Source organism: Somniosus microcephalus, chromosome 3 (assembly GCF_052327205.1).
Source record: "Somniosus microcephalus isolate GS21.2 chromosome 3, FLI_Smic_1.0, whole genome shotgun sequence".
Lineage (NCBI taxonomy): Eukaryota > Metazoa > Chordata > Chondrichthyes > Squaliformes > Somniosidae > Somniosus > Somniosus microcephalus.
In genome coordinates this window covers 129,284,223-129,306,720 of record NC_140989.1, presented here as the reverse complement: position 1 = coordinate 129,306,720, position 22,498 = coordinate 129,284,223, and the positions used below count along the sequence as shown (strand labels likewise).

The window sequence follows — 22,498 nt, the reverse complement described above, 5'->3', positions numbered from 1 at the left end:
CCCTCCACTCCCCCTCCCCTCCACCTCCCCTCCACACCCCCTCCCCTCCACTCCACTCCAATCCCCTCCACTCCCCCTCCCCTCCACTCCCCCTCCCCTCCACTCCCCCTCCCCTCCACTCCCCCTCCCCCTCCCCTCCACTCCCCCTCCCCTCCACTCCCCCTCTCCTCCACACCCCCTCCCCTCCACTCCCCCTCCCCTCCACTCCCCCTCTCCTCCACTCCCCCTCCCCTCCACTCCCTCTCCCCTCCACTCCCCTCCCCTCCCCTCCACTCCCCCTCCCCTCCACTCCCTCCACTCCCCCTCCACCTCCCCTCCACTCCCCCTCCACTCCCCCTCCCCTCCACCTCCCCTCCACTCCCCCCTCCACTCCCTCCACTCCCCCTCCCCTCCACCTCCCCTCCACTCCCCCTCCCCTCCACTCCCCCTCCCCTCCACTCCCCCTCTCCTCCACTCCCCCCAACTCCCCCTCCACCTCCCTCCACTCCCTCCACTCCCCCTCCACTCCCCCTCTCCTCCACCTCCCCTCCACTCCCCTCCCCTCCACTCCTCCCTCCACTCCCCCTCCACGCCCCCTCCCCTCCACCTCCCCTCCACTCCCCCTCCCCTCCCCTGCACTCCCCCTCCCCTCCACTCCCCCTCCACTCCCCCTCTCCCCCTCCACTCCCCTCCACTCCCCCTCTCCTCCCCTCCCCCTCCCCTCCACTCCCCCTCCCCCTCCCCTCCACTCCCCCTCCCCTCCACTCCCCCTCTCCTCCACTCCCCCTCCACTCCCCCTCCCCTCCACTCCCCCTCCCCTCCACTCCCCTCCACTCCTCACACATGAACAACAGTTGTTTGAGCAAAGGCCAGGATTGCCACTGACACCTGAGCAACCAGGTTCCAACAGACTCACTGCCTTCAGGGAAGGAGTAAGGGGGAGAAAAATGGAGGGAGAAAAGAAAATAGCACGGAATCATTCTTCAACACTGCAACTATTTTTGCCTAAGGTGGCTCTCCTTGTTTTACTGAACCAGACAGGTCAGGAAAGTCTCCTGTTTAATCCCTGGTTTGTGATGAGCTATGGTGGCTGTGGGCCACTCTAATTGCCCTCACTACTACTGTATTGACATCCTTTCTGCCACAACCACTCACCCTGGAAGTGAATTCCACAGCCCTCACAACTCTCTGTCTGAAGAAGTTCCTCCTGCCCTCTTTTCTGAAGCTCTTACATTTAATCTTGTATCTATGGCCCTTCGTTCTTGACCCTTCAATGGCTGGAAACAGTCCGATTCTATCTATCCTGTCCCAGCATTTGATCATTTTTATCATTTATATTGCTCCATAATCTGCGTTGTTCTGACGAAGAAAGGCCCCATTTTTCGAGTCTTTCTTCATATTTGTATTTCCTCATACTAGGCAGCATTCTAGTTAATCTTCATTGTACCCTCTCTAACGCCTCTATATCCTTCCTATAGTGTGGAGACCAATACTATACACAGTACTCTAATTTGAGATCTTATGAATGGTTTACATCGGCTCATCATTACCACTTGGCTTTTATATTTTGTGTCTCTGGAGATATTACCTAGAATTCTATTAGCTTTTTTCACAGCCTTATCAACCTGAGAATTATCATTTGGTCTCTTACCTTGTTCGCTGCTGTTATCCCCACTGTGTGACGTGTGTCCCCCACTGGAGGGCCCAGGTGTCCCGCCTGAGCGCGTTGATGCTGTGTCATCGTGATCTCTGTTCCAAGTCTGAAGGAGGGAACGATACTGATAAGGGATCTGAATGCTGACAGCATCATCACTACATCACACATTATCTCAGGCACAAAGCATGGGCAGAAAGTATGTCTTATTCTTGGGCGGCACTTTCACACCGTTGGCTAGAGCATCAACGCGGTACTGCCTTGGAGGGCACACAGCATTGTGCACATCAGTCAGCCTCTGTGAATCCACACTGAGTTTCTGGTCTAAGGTGTGTACCAGGGTCTGGCAGCGAGAACAGGTCAGGCACTTTAACCAAGGAATGAGGAAATATCAAAAGGCTTCCTGGCATCTGGTTACACAGGGCATTAGAACTGGTCTGGTTCAAGTCTCCTGCCCATCTTCTCAAGGAGTGAGATTGCTAAGCATAGGCAGCCCACAGAGGGAATGGACAATGAATACAAAGTAACTCCCACCTCTCCCAAAAAAACAATTGTTCATTCATTAATAGTTCATTGCTTTCATGACAAGACCTGCCTTTACATGTTCCATTTATACTCTCATTCACACACTCCATGTGCCTCTGTTTCTTATATATATAAATTATTGACCAAGCTTTTGGTCACCTTTCCTCATATCTCCTTCTTTAGCTCGATGTCCATTTTGTCTGATTACACGCCTTGGAATGTTTTTCCATATTAAAGGCACTCTGTAAATTCAAGTTCTTGCTGTTGTTGTATTGCTTGCTTGAGTATGTATCTTTCATCCTAACCCTTTGCCTATATTCTGCCACATGTGAAAAACAAACTTTAACTTTTGTGCAGTCTGATCACTGAGGACACATGTACTAACTAACTCAGCACCACAGGTGTGAAATCACATCAGCATAGTTCTCATCATTACGACGTAACTAATTACACAACACAAAAAACTTGTACTCGTTAATTATTAGAAATGATTAACAACAGATAAATATCAGACTCTTCCATTACTGATATACATTTTCAAGCCAATTCTGTGTTTAATCAGCAAATCATTTGACATTATCACAGACAGAAGGATACAGATGCATGGGGAAACTTAGGTTAAAATGACTTAGGTGTAACAATTATTTCAAGATACAAATACAGTAGACAAATTTATGCAGAATGAAATCATTAAACATTAAAAAACAACTTAACACCTTGGTCTTTTCACTTTATTAATTTCCCCCTCTCACCTAATATTATTTCCTTCCCCCGCCCCCCTCGCCCCCACTTTCTTAGATCCACTCATATCACAAACGATGCTCCAGATGATAGAGATCTATTGCACACATTCACCAATGCCAGCTTGGAACTGGAAGCTGGGAGATGTGCAAGCGTAGCAGTGCTCCACTTGATCTCCAGTTTTCCTGTGGGGAAATGGCTTGTCATCATTTGCGACAACTCCCAGATGAGCTGGCCGAGATTAGGCACTCACTGTGTGGGAGCATATTATTCTTTTTCTGTTAACCCCACCCTTCCGGGCAAAAGAAAAAGCACAGTTTTCTGAAGTAACAGATTACTTCTTTGCCTACAAATTAAAAGTTGATCTTTTAGCTTTTTTAATATTCATTGGCAGCAAATGTTAACTAATTGCATCCACAAGTTGGTGTTTTATACAGGAACGTATAGTGCACTTGTGAGGCCTTAACATTTGAACAGATATGTGGTCCAACCACTGTGACAGTAATTTTTAACCCATTAACTAGCCCAGTGATTTATTGCAAGTGGTTTTGGTCCTGTGGGTACTTTATGCTAGTGCACTGTTTAAATGACATTCAGAGCTACATATAGGTTAATAGTATTCAGAGTGAATTTGTTCATTTAGGCACTTAAATGGCGATAGAGCACCACTGATTGCAGATGTGCAATTGTCCTGCCATCGGTGGCATTTTCCAGTGTGAAGCTTGGGGACTTTCAAGGAACACTAGCGTTTTCTTGGGTGTGGTGCATTGTATCTCCACCTAGCTGAAAATACACAGGTTTTGACCAGGAGCAGCAGAAGGAATCCAAGGAAAGGTCCCGGCAGACTGGAAAACTGCTAATGTAACATCCTTATTTAAAAAGGGCAGTAAACAGAAGGCTGGAAACTATAGACCGGTTAGCCTAACATCTGTGGTAGGTAAAATTTTGGAGTCCATTATTAAGGAGACAGTAACAGGACATTTGGATAATCATAATTTAATAGGGCAAAGTCAGCATGGTTTTATGAAGGGGAAGTCATGTTTGACAAATTTGCTGGAGTTCTTTGAGGAAGTAACGTAAAGGGTGGATAAAGGGGAACCAGTGGACGTAGTGTATTTAGACTTCCAAAAGGCATTTGACAAGGTGCCACACAAAAGATTATTGCTTAAGGTAAAAAATCACGGGATTGGGGGTAATATTCTGGCATGGATAGAGGATTGGCTATCTAACAGAAGGCAGAGAGTTGGGATAAATGGTTCATTCTCAGACTGGCAATCAGTAACTAGTGGTGTTCCGCAGGGGTCAGTGCTGGGTCCCCAACTCTTTACAATCTATATTAACGATTTGGAGGAGGGGACCGAGTGTAACATATCAAAGTTTGCAGATGATACTAAGATGGGAGGGAAAGTAGTGAGTGAGGAGGACATAAAAAACCTGCAAGGGGACATCGACAGGCTAAGTAAGTGGGCAGAGATTTGGCAGATGGAATACAATACTGGAAAGTGTGAGGTTATGCACTTTGGCAGAAAAAATCGTAGAGCAAGTTATTATCTTAATGGCAAGAAACTGGAAAGGATTGAAGTACAAAGGGATCTGGGGGTCCTGGTGCACGAAACTCAAAAGGTTAGTATGTAGGTGCAGCAAGTGATTAAGAAGGCCAATGGAATGTTGGCTTTCATTGCTAGGGGGATAGAATATAAAAATAGGGAGGTATTGCTTCAGTTGTACAAGGTATTGGTGAGACCGCACCTGGAATACTGCGTACAGTTTTGGTGTCCATACTTAAGAAAGGACATACTTGCTCTCGAGTCAGTACAAAGAGGGTTCACTCGGTTAATCCCGGGGATGAGGGGATGGACATATGAGGAGAGGTTGAGTAGATTGGGACTCTACTCATTGGAGTTCAGAAGAATGAGAGGCGATCTTATTGAAACATATAAGATTGTGAAGGGGTTGGATCGGGTGGATGCAGGGAAGATGTTCCCGATGATGGGTGAAACTAGAACTAGGGGGCATAGTCTTAGAATAAGGGGCTGCTCTTTCAAAACTGAGATGAGGAGGAACTACTTCACTCAGAGGGTGGTAGGTCCAGGGAATATGCTGCCCCAAAAAGCTGTAGAAGCTACATCATTACATAAATTTAAAACAGAAATAGACAGTTTCCTAGAAGTAAAGGGAATTAAGGGTTATGGGGAGCGGGCAGGAATTTGGACATGAGTCTAGGTTCGGATCGGTCATGGCCCTGTGGGTAGCGGAGCGGGCCCAGGGACCGTGTAGCCTGATCCTGCTCCTATTTCGTGTGTCTAATTCTGTTAGATTCAGGAGATGGTTCTGTGATAGTGGATTGGCGGTTAGGATCAGATCAGCCATGATCTTATTGAATGGCGGAGCAGGCTCGAGGGGCCGATTGGCCTACTCCTGTTCCTATTTCTTATGTTCTTATGTTCTTATGTAAATAAGGGGAGAACTGTAAGCAGAGGCTGCAGTCCTCCATTTGAGTGATGCTCTCCTTGGAATCCCTACTTAAAACACAACCGTGCCTTTGCACGTGAAACGGATGAGGACCGATTTTAATCCTGCCCGCCCGGTTGGAAAGCAGCCGGTTCTAATGGCCATGGCGACTCACCCGCTGCCATCCCACTGCCTTCCCTACAGGTCGGAGCAGGCGAGCCGGACGCCTGCCAGAAAGCATCAGAGCCTGGCAGCAATTGTAACCTGCTGCCTGTGCGGGAGGAAAGCCGCTGTGGCTCCCTCACTAGGCTAACCTGCCGACAAGAGGGGGGGGAGCCAGGAGAGCCCCAGAAAGGTGCGTGCATTCATTCTTGTTTGATTTCCCTGTGGTACCGGATGGAGCAGGAGTCTTCCTTCATGCCCCACAAGGAAACCTTGGGCCTCCTTTGCACCAGGATTCCCTCCCCCTTCTCCCCTGACTGCGATACCCTCCAGGTCACCCACCACCCACCCACCCCCCCCCAACCCCAGCACTTATCTGAGTGCCAGCGACCATTCCGAGACCCCACTCCCGCTCGACATCCCGATCCCGCCCGGAGGATAGCCAGTTCTTCCTGCTGAGTTCAGGCAGCAGATTGAAGGGACCTAGGCAGATGAGGCTGACTGGGAGTTAAAATCTCCCAGGACTCATGGTGTGGGATGCCGGACGGTTTCCGCCAGGAGTTAAAATTCGGCCTTTAAAATCTGCGCAGTTAGAACTAATAGCACTCTAAACTAAGCAATTGTTTGCTGTGTAAGCTGAAGGTTTGTGCAGCTTCATGCATAAACATTCATTGGTTTTGTAAACTGTGAAACCAACTAGTTGCCAGAAATGATCCATCATTTTTCACACAAATTAAATTTCAAGAAACGATATGGCAGACTACCACGTAAGTTGACAAATTAATCGGAAATGATTCTTCTGACCTACCATTGCACAAAAGTTTCTTTAATGCTGTTTTGCATATCATCAACTTTCTGGACTAATGGTACCGGAGCTGAAAGGGTTAAATTACGAGGACAGGTTGCAGAAACTAGACTTGTATTCCCTCTGTATAGAATATTAAAGGGCGATTTAATTGAGGTGTTTTAAGATGATTAATGGATTTGATAGGGTAGAGAGAGGGAAACTATTTCCTCTAGTGAGAGAGTCCAGAACAAGGGGGCATAACCTTAAAATTAGAGCTAGGCCATACAGTGGTGATGTCAGGAAGCACTTCTTCACACAAAGGGCAGTGGAAATCTAGAACTCTCTCCCGCAAAAAGCTGTTGAGGCTGAGGGTCAATGGAAAATTTAAAAACTGAGATTGATAGATTTTTGTTAGGCAAGGGTATTAAGGGCTAGAAATTGGGCACCTTAGTGCCTTCCATTATCGCCTCTAGGGGGCGATAACGGGGCACTAATCACTTACCAACCAGGTGCGGCGAGAAGATCCCCTCCCGCTATATTCGGTGGGAGGTTTGCAGCGGCGGTATGGCATTGCGCCGATCTCCTTCGCCCAGAGATCATGACATCATCGCTGTGCGCATCACCCCGGTAGCGCCCTGGACCAGAACTTTGGTTCCGCCCCCTGCAGCATCGCCGGGTGACAACACCGGCAGCTGCAGGAGGCGTTCATCGGGAGGCCGGGCACTTTGGGAGCGATACTTAAAGGTGAGGTGGTTGAGGTAAGTGGAAAAAATTCTCAAATGCTCTTTTTGTTTTTATTTTCATTTTCTTCACCAGCGATCAATCAGCCCATTACTCTGCTGCAGTGCATCGGGCTGATTGGGCGGGCTCACGGTTACCGTCGGGGACCAGGTACGTTTTCCCCTTGCAGAGCCTGCAGCGATGGCCCTTCCCCTTAAGGGAGGGAAGGGGCCTTCCAAGGCGGCAGTGCTGTACGGCCCATTGTGCAGCGCTGCTCACCTACCTGGTACCAGCCTGCTGCCTGCTGCACTCCAGGAAGGAAGTGGAGCGTTTGATTTAGTGCTCCACTTCCTTCCTGGAGCGCAAAACCAAATTTTTTAGAAGTTGAAAAACATTAGCACCTGGCGCTAATTTTTCAACTTTTAAAAGATAGCGCCCCAAACGGGGCGATGCTGAATTTCTCCCCCTAAGGGTTATGGAGCCAAGGTATAGATCAGCCACGATCTAACTGAATGGCAGAACAGGCTCAAGGGGCTGAGTGGCCTCCTCCTGTTCCTATGTTCATTCCTGTGGACAACCTAATATTCAAAAGCATATTTGCCTTAGAAAGCAGCAGCAAAAGATATTACATCAGGAAAGCAAGCCTACTGTAACAATAAAACTGAACAAGCATGGTGAAGTTAAACTATGGAAGGGATGATAATCCTTTAAATTTGAGCATGTTAATTTAGCATCAAAGATGTATGTTGCCCTTAGCAGCAAAACGGTAACAGTATTCAAGATTGATTACGCTATAAAGCTGCATGAGCTGAAATAAAGAGTGGGTGGGAAAGGGGCTTAAAATTTGCTACATGATAAAACCAGGGCCATACTGGCTCACTTAGAGTCAGCTGCTTGTTGATCGGTATGTAGCAAACGGACCAGATCTGGGATAAAAAGAAACAAGGGCTCACGTGGACTCTGTACACTCAGCCCCATACCCGGCCACCTTGTACTATTGAGCAGAAAACAGATGTTGCTTCTTATCACTGGGTATGTTTCAAAGTTACATTCAGATTGGAAAGAAATTGGCTGTAAATTAAATTCTGGGAGGATAAAAAAAAACAATTATGGTTAGCTCTCCTCCCAAATCTGTACTTTGTCACCAGACCAAAAAAATCTAATTAGCTTTCAGGACAAGCTTTTAAAACGCAGCAATACATTGCTGGCCATCCTGGATGGGCTTTTATATGTAAAGGGTAAACTTACACATGGCGTCCAAAGTCAGCTTAAGGGTGAATAATTGATGTATTTTTGAAAAGTCACTAAAACATCGCACTTCTATGATGCAAGCAGTATTAATTCCCTTTCAGAGCTCCCACTCTCAATATCCCTGACCACAGTCACTAAATACACACAGGCCAGTATATTCACAACATATTTATAATGAAAGAAAGTTACTATATGGTATAAATTGAATCCTGTGTTAATTTAGATGATTTCGAATTTCTTGTGTCATGTACTTGGACAAATCTAAGCTGTATTTCAAAATATTCAACAACCCTGTTCAGTATTTCATTCTCACAGGTAGTTTTTATTACTTTGAAAAAAAGGTTCTACAGTATCCATGAAAAGGATGAGTAGCGATTCAATAAAGCCCTCTTACTGGAGGACCATGTTGGTAAGGAACTGTTCCCTTTAGCCGCTTCTGTTAAGTAAACACTTTTTAAAAATATGGCAGGGAATTGAATTGCAAACAAATATTCCCTTCCCTTTAAAAGAACGTCGTAATAACAACATGCTTGTATGTACTGTATTTTAAAACACTTCCATTACCTGCACAGTTTAAGATGTCCCAGTGCCCGAACCCCCCTCAAATGCATTATGCAGCTGAGTGCAAACTGCTCTGATTTGCGCCGATGTGAAACGTTAAGGCTCTGAGGAGAGTAAATTTAAATTTTAAGCTAATGAAAATGATAGTGCTCACATATGTGTGCTTAGCGGCAATTTCCAGAGCTCCCCACTGGAATAATGCACGAATATAACCCCTTCAAGGTAAGGGCCCCTTTGTTCACATCAGGACTTTTTACCTTGAGAACTGTTGCTTATTTGCAGGAATTCTAACCTGTTGGGACCAGGAGTCACTTCTGTTTTTCCCTTTATTGCTGATCTTTTTTTGTTATATTCATACTTACAATACAAAAGTCCATCCACAGAGATAAAACCATTCCAGGCAGATTTCTATCTACCCACAAATCCAGAGGTCTGTTTGCGGCCAACTCGTAGAGAGAAACTGTCTTGCCAGCTATCCGGTTTTGTGTGTGTGTGTGTCCGCCTGCCTTCATAAACCCAAGCACTGGCTACCGAGCATCTGTGCTAGGCGGGGAGTAGGGGGATGAAAATACTGACCCAGGTTCCAACATAGTTTGGTGCTTGCCTTGGGGACAAACTCTATTTGTACAGCGTGGAAAGGGGAGATGGCGACAATGTTATAAATATCAAGTGCTGTTGTCACAAAGGAGAAACAGAGCCTTTATGGGAGGCTTTTAATTGCTGTTATTGCTGATTCAAGAATCTTAGCATTATACCTCATGGGATGTTTGATCACTAAACATGATGTTCATTTTTCATTTTACAAGTGCTCCAGCACACTGTTTTTTTTAAAAGACTGCTAATGATCATAAGAAAATTTAACAGGTAGCAAAAATACCACTGAAAGATTTGACACTGAAAGCAATTGAAAATAAGCTGCGAGCTGTAATCTGGAACACATATTCAGTGTGTGCAGGGTTAAAGTATTTATTGTCAGCTTGCACCATTGCAGGTTTTAAAAGGGGGACTTGTTTATTCAGAGCTCTGTAGAAAGAATAGTACAGCACTCAGGGGACTGAGAATACCAGGCACAAAGCCCTGGTGCCTCAACATGTAAAAGGATGTTTTTCTATGTGGTACAAATCCCACTTGAAAATATAATTAGAAGGAGAAAATGGCAAACTATTGCATTAACTGTAATTGAACAAAAGACCAGCAAGGCATGTGGGAGGTTGCACAGACCCATGGGAGTTCCGGGATACATCAGATCCTAGAAGTGACATCTCCAGGGCACTTTCATTCCATTTATTCTGTCCTTTACTACTCTTGTTGATTGGCAATACAACTTGTAATTAATAGAAAAGCTGGATATAATATGAGAAAATATGGAGAAACAGACTGGTCTCAGCAGAAAAGCTTTTATTAACCAGATTAAGTGTGTGACTACAGAAAAGGTTGCTTAAAAGAACTGTGCAATGATTCACTGGCAACTATCCTCTGCCACACAACTGGGCTGACATATTCACGATCCCTTAATGAGCTGCTCCGATTTATTCGCCTCTTCCTACTCCTTTCCCCTCCCCCCTCCTCCCTTTCTCTCTCTCCAATACTGGATGCAGGCTAATTCAATGCTTAATTGTTTAGTAAATTCAATTTTCCACGTTCTATTCTTCATAGCCTTCACTAAGGTTCTTAAATCTTCCACCGCAGAGCTCCGGGTGCAGCATTTGTGAAACTGAGCATACCTTTTTTCATCATTATTTTTCTCCTCCACCACTTAATTCACCATGAAAAGATTTTCCTTGCTGGAGATTCCGATTCCGCTATGATCTGTGAGGCATTCCGATTCATTGCATTTTCATTGTGTTGGGTCTTAGATGCTGGGCACCTTCCCTTTTCACACAGCTATCTCCACATTATACAGGCGACCATGCAAGAAATGTTGGATTCCATCGCAGTTTATTACAATTTCTGCTACAGTCACTCTCTAATGTGATCTCAAAAAATGCACAAAATGTTTATCTATCTTTTAGAGATGAGTGAGACGGGAAGTCATATAAACTGGTGCTTTCTCACAACAAACTGAATTAAAAGTAGAATCCTTGTTTCACTGCCCAGTTCCTACTAAGTGTAATTACAGTTGAAAAAAATTAAATGCTGCTTTCCATTCGATGTTTGACAACTGTTGTATTCAAAGCAGCTTTATTAATACAATGCTGCTACAATGAAATGCCACAGAAGCAATGGTATTAAAGACATTTGTAACATTTCAGCAAACCTTAGCTTTTTGAAGAGAGAAACAATGTGCCTCATTCTCGCACTGCCACAAATGGAAAGGGAAGATTTGTACTATCGGCCTTCCCATCAGTGGGAGCACAGGAAAGTTTGCACTTAAAGGAGGGTGAGTACAAATCAGTTTTGAAGCCTCTAAATTTTTCCCTTGTCCGTGGGACAAAAGCTCAGAGCAGAGATACTGAAGAAAGCTGTTTTCTCCAAGCAATAGGGTGTTTTGTAAAACAAATTATACCCTTTTTTTCTCCAAAGAATCAAACTCCTGTCCAAAGTGACACAGGGTTTAGCAGGCCCTGTCTGGATTACAAAATGGCTAAAAGAAAATCTATACTTTTAAAAGATGCAATGCTGTTTTAACTTTTTGTACATTTCTGCACACCAGTGTAAGCAAGCAAAGATGCTCAATGAGCAAGAAAATGCATCGAACAAAAATGGATTTCTATATTAACTATGTACAAATCTTTCTCTGCATCGAACCAGTACGGTTTTTTGTATTAAAGTATAGAATCAGTTGATTTTACTCTGTAAAGAAATGAACAGCAGCTTTGGTCTTGGAATGTTTCACCCACAGAAACCTGCATCTCACTGTCAGTGCATACCATGTCATAGAATCATAGGATCATAGAATCATAGAAATTTACAGCACAGAAGGAGGCCATTTGGCCCATCGTGTCTGAGCCGGCCGAAAAAGAGCTATCCAGCCTAATCCCACTTTCCAGCTCTTGGTCCGTAGCCTTGTAGGTCACGGCACTTCCAAGTGCATATCCAAGTGCCAGACCCGCACCACCCTCTGGGTGAAAAAAATTCTCCTCAACTCCCCTCTAATCCTTCTACCAATTACTTTAAATCTATGCCCCCTGGTTATTGACCTCTCTGCTAAGGGAAATAGGTCCTTCCTATCCACTCTATCAATGCCCCTCATAATTTTATACACTTGTAGTTTCATTTCCTATGGTAACATTATATATTCAACAGATTGTTTCATATTGAATGTTCATTTTACCCATTTATGATTTAAGAGCATAACTTGTGATTTACACTGGTAGCTGGACTCTGCCAATGAGCAGTTGCAGGTTTGAAACCCAACCTTGAATTACAGTCACACTTGGGTTTCCCCTAGGGAATAAGCAGAGAAGCTAGATAAACACATGCGGGAGAAAGGAATATGCTGATAGGGTGAGCTGGAGCATAAACACCGGCATGGACCAGTTGGGCCGAATGGCCTGTTTCTGTGATGTACTTTCTATGTAACTCTATGTAAGTTTGACCTGGATTCGCCTGGTTCTGGAGGAGGGTAAATTGACCAGGGAAAATGTCTCTTCCTGTACACAAATGCGTGATTGCAAGTGAATCAACTCGGGAGTGGCATTGATGGTGCTTCTGGAAGTGTATGCTGGTTGAAAGATCTAGCTTTTCACATTGAAGAGGACAGTCTAGATGTCAAGGCCAACTTGAACGAAGATTATGGGAAAGAGAAGGGCTGGGGCAGGAAGAAAGATACAAAATATAGTCAAAATCATAGGATACAACTTTGAAAAGTTCACTCAGAAAACCATTAGAAAGATTAGAAGCCTAAATAAGAATTAAATAAGTACGCAATTAAATGAAGAGTACAGTATAAGGACAATTCAGCTAAACAAATAGTTTGCCCTTTCCAATAGCCAAATTCAAATAAGTTGATACTGACATTTATATATTTTATTGCTACTAAAAATGTTAGAATATTCAGCATTTAAGCTTATTCTTTCTTTATTTATTCGATCTGCCAGTAATTGTCACTTTGTCCATTTCTCTCTTAACGATGTAAATTACCATCAAGGCAACTGTTTGAGTCTCAGCAGGTGAGGCAGTCAAATAACTAGGGGTTGGATTTTCCCCGTTGAACGAAAAACAGGAGAAGTGCTTGTTTCCGAACATAATTTACAGCCCGCTTACAAAATCCTAGGACATGCAGTTTTGAAGCACGCACTTCCCGAGAATATGATTTTATGACTGTTAACAAAAAGAAGTAGCAGCTAATCAAGATGCACCTCCAATAATGACCCTTTAACACTTAACAAACAGCTACCTCGCCAACTAACCGATATAAATGTCAGAGAGTTTGTTATTCCAGCTGTTTCAGTGTTCGATTCTGGTGGAAAATGGCTAAAAATTGTGAAATTCTTAATTTACTGATGAGGCCCTGCGTATGCTGATACCCTCCGTTATTACGAAACGCAAACAGATTTTTTGGTGGGAGAGGACATCCTTCAGATATGAAATGAGGCATCAAGAGCAGCAATATATCACTGAAAGAGTGAGCAAGGTGCCAACAACTTCGGAGGAACTGGCTGGAGGTCTGGAAGAAGTTGCATGTGTTAAAAGGAGCTGAACCTTGCTGCAAAGTAGCAGCAGAGGACACACTGGAACGTGAAAGAAAGTTGTAGCTGTTAAAGAAATATGCAAAAAAAATGCTGTCAAGACACTAGGAAATGTTAGCAAGGATGGAGAATGGCACTGGAAGTGAAAATAATATGGTTATGCAAATCATAATATACATGCCATGACGGTAGAAGAGAAAGTACTGCAGAAAGGGATTTTCATGGGTAAAATCTAAAGACTGGCATCATTTAGCGCTTTTCATGACCTCAGGATGTCCTAAAGTGCTTTACAGCCAATGAAGTACTTTTTGAAGTGTAGTCACTGTTGTAATGTAGGAAACGTTGCAGCCAATTTGCACACAGCAAGCTCCCACAAACAGCAATGTGATAATGACCAGATAATCTGTTTTCGTGATGTTGATTGAGGGATAAATATTGGCCAGGGCACCAGGGAGAACTCCCCTGCATTTCTTCAAAATGATGCCATGAGATCATTTATGTCCACCTGAGAGAGCAGTTGGGGCCTCGGTTTAACATCTCATCCAAAAGATGACATCTGTGGCTAGACGCTAGAGTGCTACCCACTGAGCCCTGGCCAACACCTAATCCCCACTGCTTTTTTGTTTAATGGAAAAACTAATTGTGCACAAGTACGTATTGGTGCAAGTAATAACAACATAGTACTCAATGAATAAGTGTGCATAACTGCTGATAATGCCCCAGCTGCTCTCTTCAAAGACCAGGTACACCATTCACCTGAGCACCAACTACCACTACCCCCACTGAAGTAGACACCACCACAGATAACACACTACAGCAGATAGTGATGGCGAAGAGTAAGCCAGTGAAAGGCATTGAGCACTGATGAAACAGGACTGCCAAGAACAGGAGTCGATATGGGGCCAGTTAGTGCAAGGTGGGACTCCAGCATGCTGAGTAACCCCTCTGAGTTAAATGGGCCTGCTTTGCAATGAAGAGGTTATTTGCATCCTTGCACACTGCAGTTAATGATGGCCTGAGTTGCAATGGGGGGAGTCGAACACATCAAACACTGGGCCATTGATTGTATATACAGTACTTTATCTGAGCTTGTGACTACACCAGTGGTATTTGCAGTGGAGACCTTAGTGACAACAGGCCAAAGCCACAGTATATCATCCCTCATGAATGCTTACACTGTTGCTATAGAGGTTTTTAAGGTCCAAAATTCCAAGCTGTAATTCCAACATGGACTGCCTCATCGTCCTTGAAGAATTGTTACAGGCAACCATGAGAGGTTCTGAGATCAGTAGGCATCAGGATGAGATGCCCTCCACCAGTAGTATATGTGGAGTGGTAGGTTATACCATACCAGGTTATTTAACGATCAGGAAGGACAGGCAGGAAGGAAGGGGAGGTGGGGTGGCTATGTTAATAAAGGAAGGAATCACTGTAATACAGAGAAATGATATTGGGTCAAAAGATCAGGATAATGAAACAGTTTGGGTGGAGGTAAGGAATAATAAGGGGAAAAAAACACTAGTGGGCGTAGTCTATAGGCCTCCGAACAGTTGCAACTCTGTTGGACGGAGTATCAATCAGGAAATAGTTGAGGCTTGTAATAAGGGAACATCTATAATTATGGGGGATTTTAACTATCATATTGATTGGACAAATCAAATTCGCCAGGGCTGCCTTGAGGATGAGTTCATTGAGTGTATTAGGGATGGGTTTCTTGAGCAGTATGTAACTGAACCAACCAGGGGGCAAGCACCCTTAGATCTGGTCCTGTGTAACGAGACAGGATTAATTAAAAATGTCCGAGTAAAGAATCCCCTTGGAATGAGTGACCATAACATGGTTGAATTCCATATTCAATTAGAGGGTGAGAAGGTTGGATCTGAAACAAGCATGCTAAGCTTGAATAAAGGAAACTATGAAGGTATGAGAGCGGAATTGAGTAGAGTGGATTGGGAAAATAGATTAAAGGGTAAGACGATACATGATCAGTGGTGTACATTTAAGGAGTTATTTTACAACTTCCAAAAAAATTATATTCCACTGAGAAGAAAAGGGTGTAAAAGAAAAGACAGCCATCCGTGGCTAAGTAAAGAAATTAAGGATAGTATTCGACTAAAAACAAGGGCATATAAGGTAGCCAAATCTAGTGGGAGGATAGAGGATTGGGAAAACTTTAAAAGACAGCAAAAAATAACAAAAAGATTGATTAAGAAAGGGAAGATAGATTATGAAAGTAAATTAGCAAAAAATATAAAAACAGATAGTAAGAGTTTTTATAGTTATATAAAAAGAAAAAGGGTGGCTAAAGTAAATGTTGGTCCCTTAGAGGATGAGACCAGGAAATTAATGGTGGGAAATATGGAGATGGCAAAAACACTGAATGAATATTTTGTATCAGTCTTTATAGTAGAGGACACTAAGAATATCCCAACACTGGACAAACAGGGGGCTATAGGGGGGGAGGAGCTAAACACGATCAAAATCACTAAGGAAGTGGTACTCGGTAAAATAATGGGACTCAAGGCAGATAAATCACCTGGACCTGATGGCTTACATCCTAGGGTCTTGAGGGAAGTGGCGGTAGGGATTGTGGATGCATTGGTAATAATTTTCCAAAACTCCCTGGACTCAGCAAAGGTCCTGGCAGACTGGAAAACTGCTAATGTAACACCCTTATTTAAAAAGGGCAGTAGACATCTGTGGTAGGTAAAAGTTTGGAGTCCATTATTAAGGAGACAGTAACAGGACATTTGGATAATCATAAATTAATAGGACAAAGTCAGCATGGTTTTATGAAGGGGAAGTCATGTTTGACAAATTTGCTGGAGTTCTTTGAGGAAGTAACATATAGGGGAACCAGTGGACGTAGTGTATTTAGACTTCCAAAAGGCATCTGACAAAGTGCCACACAAAAGATTATTGCTTAAGATAAAAAATCACGGGATTGGGGGTAATATTCTGGCATGGATAGAGGATTGGCTCTCTAACAGAAGGCAGAGAGTTGGGATAAATGGTTCATTCTCAGACTGGCAATCAGTAACTAGTGGTGTTCCGCAGGGGTCAGTGCTGGGTCCCCAACTCTTTACAATCTATATTAACGATTTGGAGGAGGGGACCGAGTGTAACATATCAAAGTTTGCAGATGATACTAAGATGGGAGGGAAAGTAGTGAGTGAGGAGGACATAAAAAACCTGCAAGGGGACATCGACAGGCTAAGTAAGTGGGCAGAGATTTGGCAGATGGAATACAATACTGGAAAGTGTGAGATTATGCACTTTGGCAGGAAAAATCGTAGAGCAGGTTATTATCTTAATGGCAAGAAACTGGAAAGTACTGAAGTACAAAGGGATCTGGGGGTCCTGGTACATGAAACTCAAAAGGTTAGTATGCAGGTGCAGCAAGTGATTAAGAAGGCCAATGGAATGTTGGCTTTCATTGCTAGGGGGATAGAATACAAAAATAGGGAGGTATTGCTTCAGTTGTACAAGGTATTGGTGAGACCGCACCTGGAATACTGCGTACAGTTTTGGTGTCCATACTTAAGAAAAGGCATACTTGCTCTCGAGTCAGTACAAAGAAGGTTCACTCGGTTAATCCCGGGGATGAGGGGATGGACATATGAGGAGAGGTTGAGTAGATTGGGACTCTACTCATTGGAGTTCAGAAGAATGAGAGGCGATCTTATTGAAACATATAAGATTGTGAAGGGGTTGGATCGGGTGGATGCGGGGAAGATGTTCCCGATGATGGGTGAAACTAGAACTAGGGGGCATAGTCTTAGAATAAGGGGCTGCTCTTTCAAAACTGAGATGAGGAGGAACTACTTCACTCAGAGGGTGGTAGGTCCATGGAAAATGCTGCCCCAAAAAGCTGTAGAAGCTACATCATTACATAAATTTAAAACAGAAATAGACAGTTTCCTAGAAGTAAAGGGAATTAAGGGTTATGGGGAGCGGGCAGGAATTTGGACATGAGTCTAGGTTCAGATCGGACATGGCCCTGTGGGTAGCGGAGCGGGCCCAGGGGCCGTGTAGCCTGATCCTGCTCCTATTTTGTGTGTCTAATTCTGTTAGATTCAGGAGATGGTTCTGTGATAGTAGATTGGCGGTTAGGATCAGATCAGCCATGATCTTATTGAATGGCGGAGCAGGCTCGAGGGGCCGATTGGCCTACTCCTGCTCCTATTTCTTATGTTCTTATGTTCTTATATGGCAGTTAGTTGCCATTCATGTCTGTGCCATTACCTATTGCTGCACAAGTGAGAGTCAGTGCAGTGCTCTGAGTCCAAAAAATCAGCAACGAAGGAGATCCCTGGTAGTGATGCAAATTATCAGGGCTAATTACAGATACAGATACAAGAACTGTTACGCCTGCAGCTTGCTAGTTAGCTATGCTACAATCCACTAGTGCTACCTAGGGACGAACTTAGTAGGCCACATGAATGATCAACACAGAAATTTAATGAGTTAGGCACTCCTTTCACTGTTGTGGTGATTGATAACTTTTAAATCTTCCTCCTTGCCAAATCAATGGGGGCAATTTTAACCTAACCCCGTTGAAGTTAATGGAACGTAAAATTGTGCGGAGTGTAAATTGGGGCATCTGACACGATTCCTCACATTCCCGCCAGACGGATTAGGTTATGTAAGAAAATAAGAAATAGGAGCAGGAGTAGGCTATTTGGCCCTTCGAGCCTGCTCTGCCATTCAATGAGATCATGGCTGATCTACCTCAACTCCACCTTCCCACACAATCTCCACTGATTCCCTTAGTGTCCAAAAATCTAGCGATCTCAGCCTTGAATATACTCAACGACCGAGCATCCACAGCCTTCTGGGGTAGAGAATTCCAAAGATTCACCACCCTCTGAGTGAAGAAATTTCTCCTCATCTCAGTCCTAAATGGCCGCCCTCTTATTCTGAGACTATGACCCTTAGTTCTAGACTCTCCAGCCAGGGGAAACAGCCTCTTATCATTTATTTTATCATGGAAACCATCATCTTCAAGCTGGTGTTTGTCGTCACCAAGCATCCTGTTATCTGCTCTTTCTGGCGGTGGTCACTGGGCAGTGATTAGGAGTGACAACTCTGGCTAATTCTTCCCCTCCCTGATGCAGGTCAAGTGTAGTACCCCCATTGCCCAGCAGAGATTAGCTACCTTGAGCACAGGCCATAAATTGAATCTAGATCCTTCCGTGCCTCAGTGACTCAGTACCTCGCTTGGTGATGCATTCACCCGTTAAACTACATAGTGTCTACCTGACCTATGAACTTAAATGGTTTGCAATCTGGACAACTGGCCCTAGTGGACATTTATCCTTTGGCCCACAAAGTTAAAAAAAATAGGGGTCAAAATTCCTTGGGGGTTCGGTCAATCTCCCTCTGTAATTCCAGGGGCAGGCGAGTGGAATCCCCAAGAAAACAGTTTGGAGTCTGGGTCTCCACCATTTCCAAAATGTTCCTGTAAAGGGTGAAACCTCTGTCCACCCCTTATAAGGCAAATGCCAGGCAGGGGGTGGAGCTAAGGGGCAAGGACTCTCCAGGCCGTGCATTCCCACTCATTAGGCTGGAAGGAAACCCTGAATACAATGGTACCCCGTACACTGAATGAGTGAAGACAAACTGGCCTCCACAGGGGACCCTTAAGAGTTGAATTGTTTTTTAATTTTGTAGAGGGGGGCACGGTGGCATAGTGGTTAGCACTGTTGCCTCACAGCGCCAGGGACCCGGGTTCAAATCTGGCCTCGGGCGACTGACTGTGTGGAGTTTGCACATTCTCCCTGTGTCTGCGTGGGTTTCCTCCGGGTGCTCCGGTTTCCTCCCACAGTCCAAAGATGTGCGGGTTAGGTTGATTTGGCTATGATAAATTGACCCTTAGTGTTAGGGGATTAAATACGTGGGGTTACGGGGATAGGGTGGGATATGTGTCGGTGCAGGCTCGATGGGCCGAAATGGCCTCTATCTGCACTGTGGGGATTCTGTGATTCTGTGATCAGTCTCCTTACACAGGGGACCCAGGAGAATATAGCCACAGTGTCTGAGGGGAAAGCCATGGGCAACCCACCTCTCCCCAAAGGCCGAGTGGGAGCTGGGATTTCCAGCCGTCATAAGTAGAAAGGCACCGGAGATGCACCCACTACCCCTGCAAATTATGGCAAAGTCAGCACTGGAAGGTACTGCTGGTTGTGAACCCAACATAACTGGCAGGATGCCAACCCAAGGAATTTTATGCTGTAGTCATTTAGAACGCCTACGAGTGACAAAGTATCCATTTACAGACATCCTCTACCTCACTATGTGGTCACCTCCAGCCTGGACTTAAGCACATCATTTAGACTGATACTTGAAGTGCAGTACTGAGGGAATGCTGCATTGTCAGTGCTGCTATCCTTCAGACGAGATGTCGAACCAATTTCCTGCTTAGCTGTTCCACTAGTTCACGTGGATGTTAAAGAAGAGCAAGGAATTGTCCTGGATGTCCTGATGTCCTAGCCAACATTTCCCCCAAACCAACACCACCAAAGTAGTTACGGTATTCACCTCATTGCTGTTTGTAGGACTTTGCTGCATGCCAAATTGTTGCCTTGTTCTGCCTTCACAATAAAAGTGATTACATAATTCATTGTCTATGAAGTGCTATGAGGTCATATACAAATGCAAATTATTCTTTAAAATGACAAATCCCCCCTAATATGCAGAAAAACCATATCTTGACTGTTTAGCACATCTCAGGATGTTGTTGTGCTTATTATTAGTAAAGCATTATTACTTATTATTATAATTACTTGCATTTCACTATAGCACCTGTAATATAGAAAGCTTCCCATGGTACTTCAAGGAGGAAAAATGGATGCAAAACAACAGTAGAAGAATTAGGAGAGATAATCGAAAGCTTGATCGAAAAGATAGAATTTGAGGAGGTGTCTTAATGCGGAAAGAGAATTAGTTAGAATTGCATAGAAATTATAACAAGGAATAAGGTCACTCGGCCCAACCAGCCTGTGGTTTTTTATCCTTCACAGAAGCCGTAGTCCTAAACCGATGTACCTGCCATGTTCCCAGATCCCATTATCCCCCTTTCCTTCAAACACCTATCGAACCTATTCTTAAATGTTGACATGGTCTCTGCTTCAGTCACTAACTCTGGTAGTGCATTGCACAGCCTCGCAACCAGCATTGGCTCAGTGGGTAGCACTCTCTAGGTGGGAGGGGCTAGGAGTGAGCCAGGAGTGACTGGTTGCCTAATTGCAGCTGGGTGTTGGAGGAAGTTTTGTAAAAAGTTGGTGGTGGGTTTTGGGGTGTTGTTTTCAGGTTTTAGGGCCTTTTTGGCCCACAAAAAACAGCCAGATGGCTGCTGAGGGGTCCGGAGTGCCGGGCCCCTCAGAGGACAATATTCCCGAGAGGAATTTTATTAGGGAAGAAATTGTGGTGGGAAGGGGAAAAAAAAGGCCCAAAGATTTGGGCCGGGACCTCAGGAGGTTTGGTAAAGAAAATACGGTGGTGGTGCAATGTGAAGATAAGAAGATTCGAGCCTGGGATATAATCCAGGCGGTTCATGAGGACTGTGGTGAGGGAAGCTGTTTTGCCTGCCGACCAAAACCAAATGTGGGTTTTGAGGTGACTGTCAGTGGCCGTGAGGAGGTGGAAAAACTGCTGCTCAGTCTGAAAGTTGGGGAGAAATTTTTGGAGGTGACTCTGCTATATTCAGAGGAGGTGGTGGTTTCATTTTTGAACTTGCCTGTGTACATCGAGGATGAAGTGCTGAGCAAAAAGTTCGAGTCGTGGGACATTAAAATCTGTTCCAAAATAAAGAGGAGGTACTATCCGGGAACACGGGTAGCAGACGGAACCCGGTATGTAAAGGTGCGGTTCCCAGAGGGGGTGAGGTCTTTGCCTTACAGTATGAAGTTCGAGACACTGGAAGGAGTACAGTACTTTTGTGTGCTGCACGATAACCAAGTAAAGGTGTGTTACTATTGTCTGGGACATGACCATCTCGTAAGAAACTGTCCTGATTTGTATTGTTACAATTGCGGTGAGTCGGGACATATTGCGCGGAGCTGCAAGGCGGAGAGCTGTGGGGTGTGTCATAAAGGCCCCGCCCGCTGTGAGTGTGTGGCAGAAGGGAGCGAAATGAGTGATGAGATGGGAGAAGGAGCAGGAGAGGAGTGTGGAACGCCGGAGGTGCGGTGCAGTCGGAGGACACAGCCGGTAAAATGAAGGAAAAAGGAGCACAGGAAGAGGCAGAGGTTGGCAGAGCGGAGATCGAGATGGAGATGGCGGAAAACACGGCGAGTGCTATGGAGGGGAACAAAGACAGCAGCGGGCAGCAAGGGTCGAGTGCAGACTCGAGCCTTAGTGCAGTTCAGCTCCCCCTGGGGAGTCTGGTGTCTGTGGGGGGAGAGGAGGCAGGAGCGGGGTGTGTGGGGGAAGTGAGTGCTCCGGGGAGAGGCGGGGAGTTGGATATTTTGGTGAGCGGGAGGGGGCAGGGTGGGGAGAGGGTGCAAGAGGCAGGAGCCTTAAAGGGACAGCAGAATGGGATCGGCGAGATAGAGACGTCAGAAGGGAACAATTTAGGTGCGCCATTGTCCCATGGAGTGAGGGAACAAGGTGCAAGGGTCAGAGGTAGAGACGTGGTCGAAGGGGGCGGCAGTGGGAGAAACTGCGATAGCAGGAAGACTCTCTATGGGAGATGAAGTATCTGACGGGGAGCAGGATTATGTATCTGACGGGGAGCAGGCACAGGGGGTTGCAGAAGAGCTTGAGTGTGAGGAATTAGAGGGCGACAGAGACATGGAAGTCGGGGGTGGGGTGGCATCATGTGGAAAGGGAAAGGTTAGTGAGGGGCAGAAGGAGGGAGAAAGGGCAGCTCCTGGGTCCAAACTTAAAGCAAGGAAGAGGCTGAAACAGCAGGGAGGGGTCAAACAGGAGGGGAAAAAGAGCCGGAGGCTGCAGGAAAAAGCAACAGCTGCCTGAAAAGTTGAGAAGGAGCATAAGAGGAGGGAAGAGCCAGAGATTAAATGATGGGGAGATTAT

General features: G+C 45.0%; 1 protein-coding gene across 4 annotated transcripts in view; it reads right to left on the bottom strand.

Moving 5' to 3' along the window:
- The window catches only part of LOC147121399 (homeobox protein Meis1), a 345,102-nt gene that overhangs the window by 281,627 nt on the left and 40,977 nt on the right, over positions 1 to 22,498 (bottom strand). For all 4 annotated transcript variants that reach the window (XM_085981619.1, XM_085981618.1, XM_085981616.1 and 1 more), the window contains exon 7: positions 1,631 to 1,739. In XM_085981619.1, coding sequence (XP_085837745.1) covers positions 1,631 to 1,739 — 109 coding nt within the window. The remainder of the gene's footprint in view (positions 1 to 1,630; positions 1,740 to 22,498) is intronic.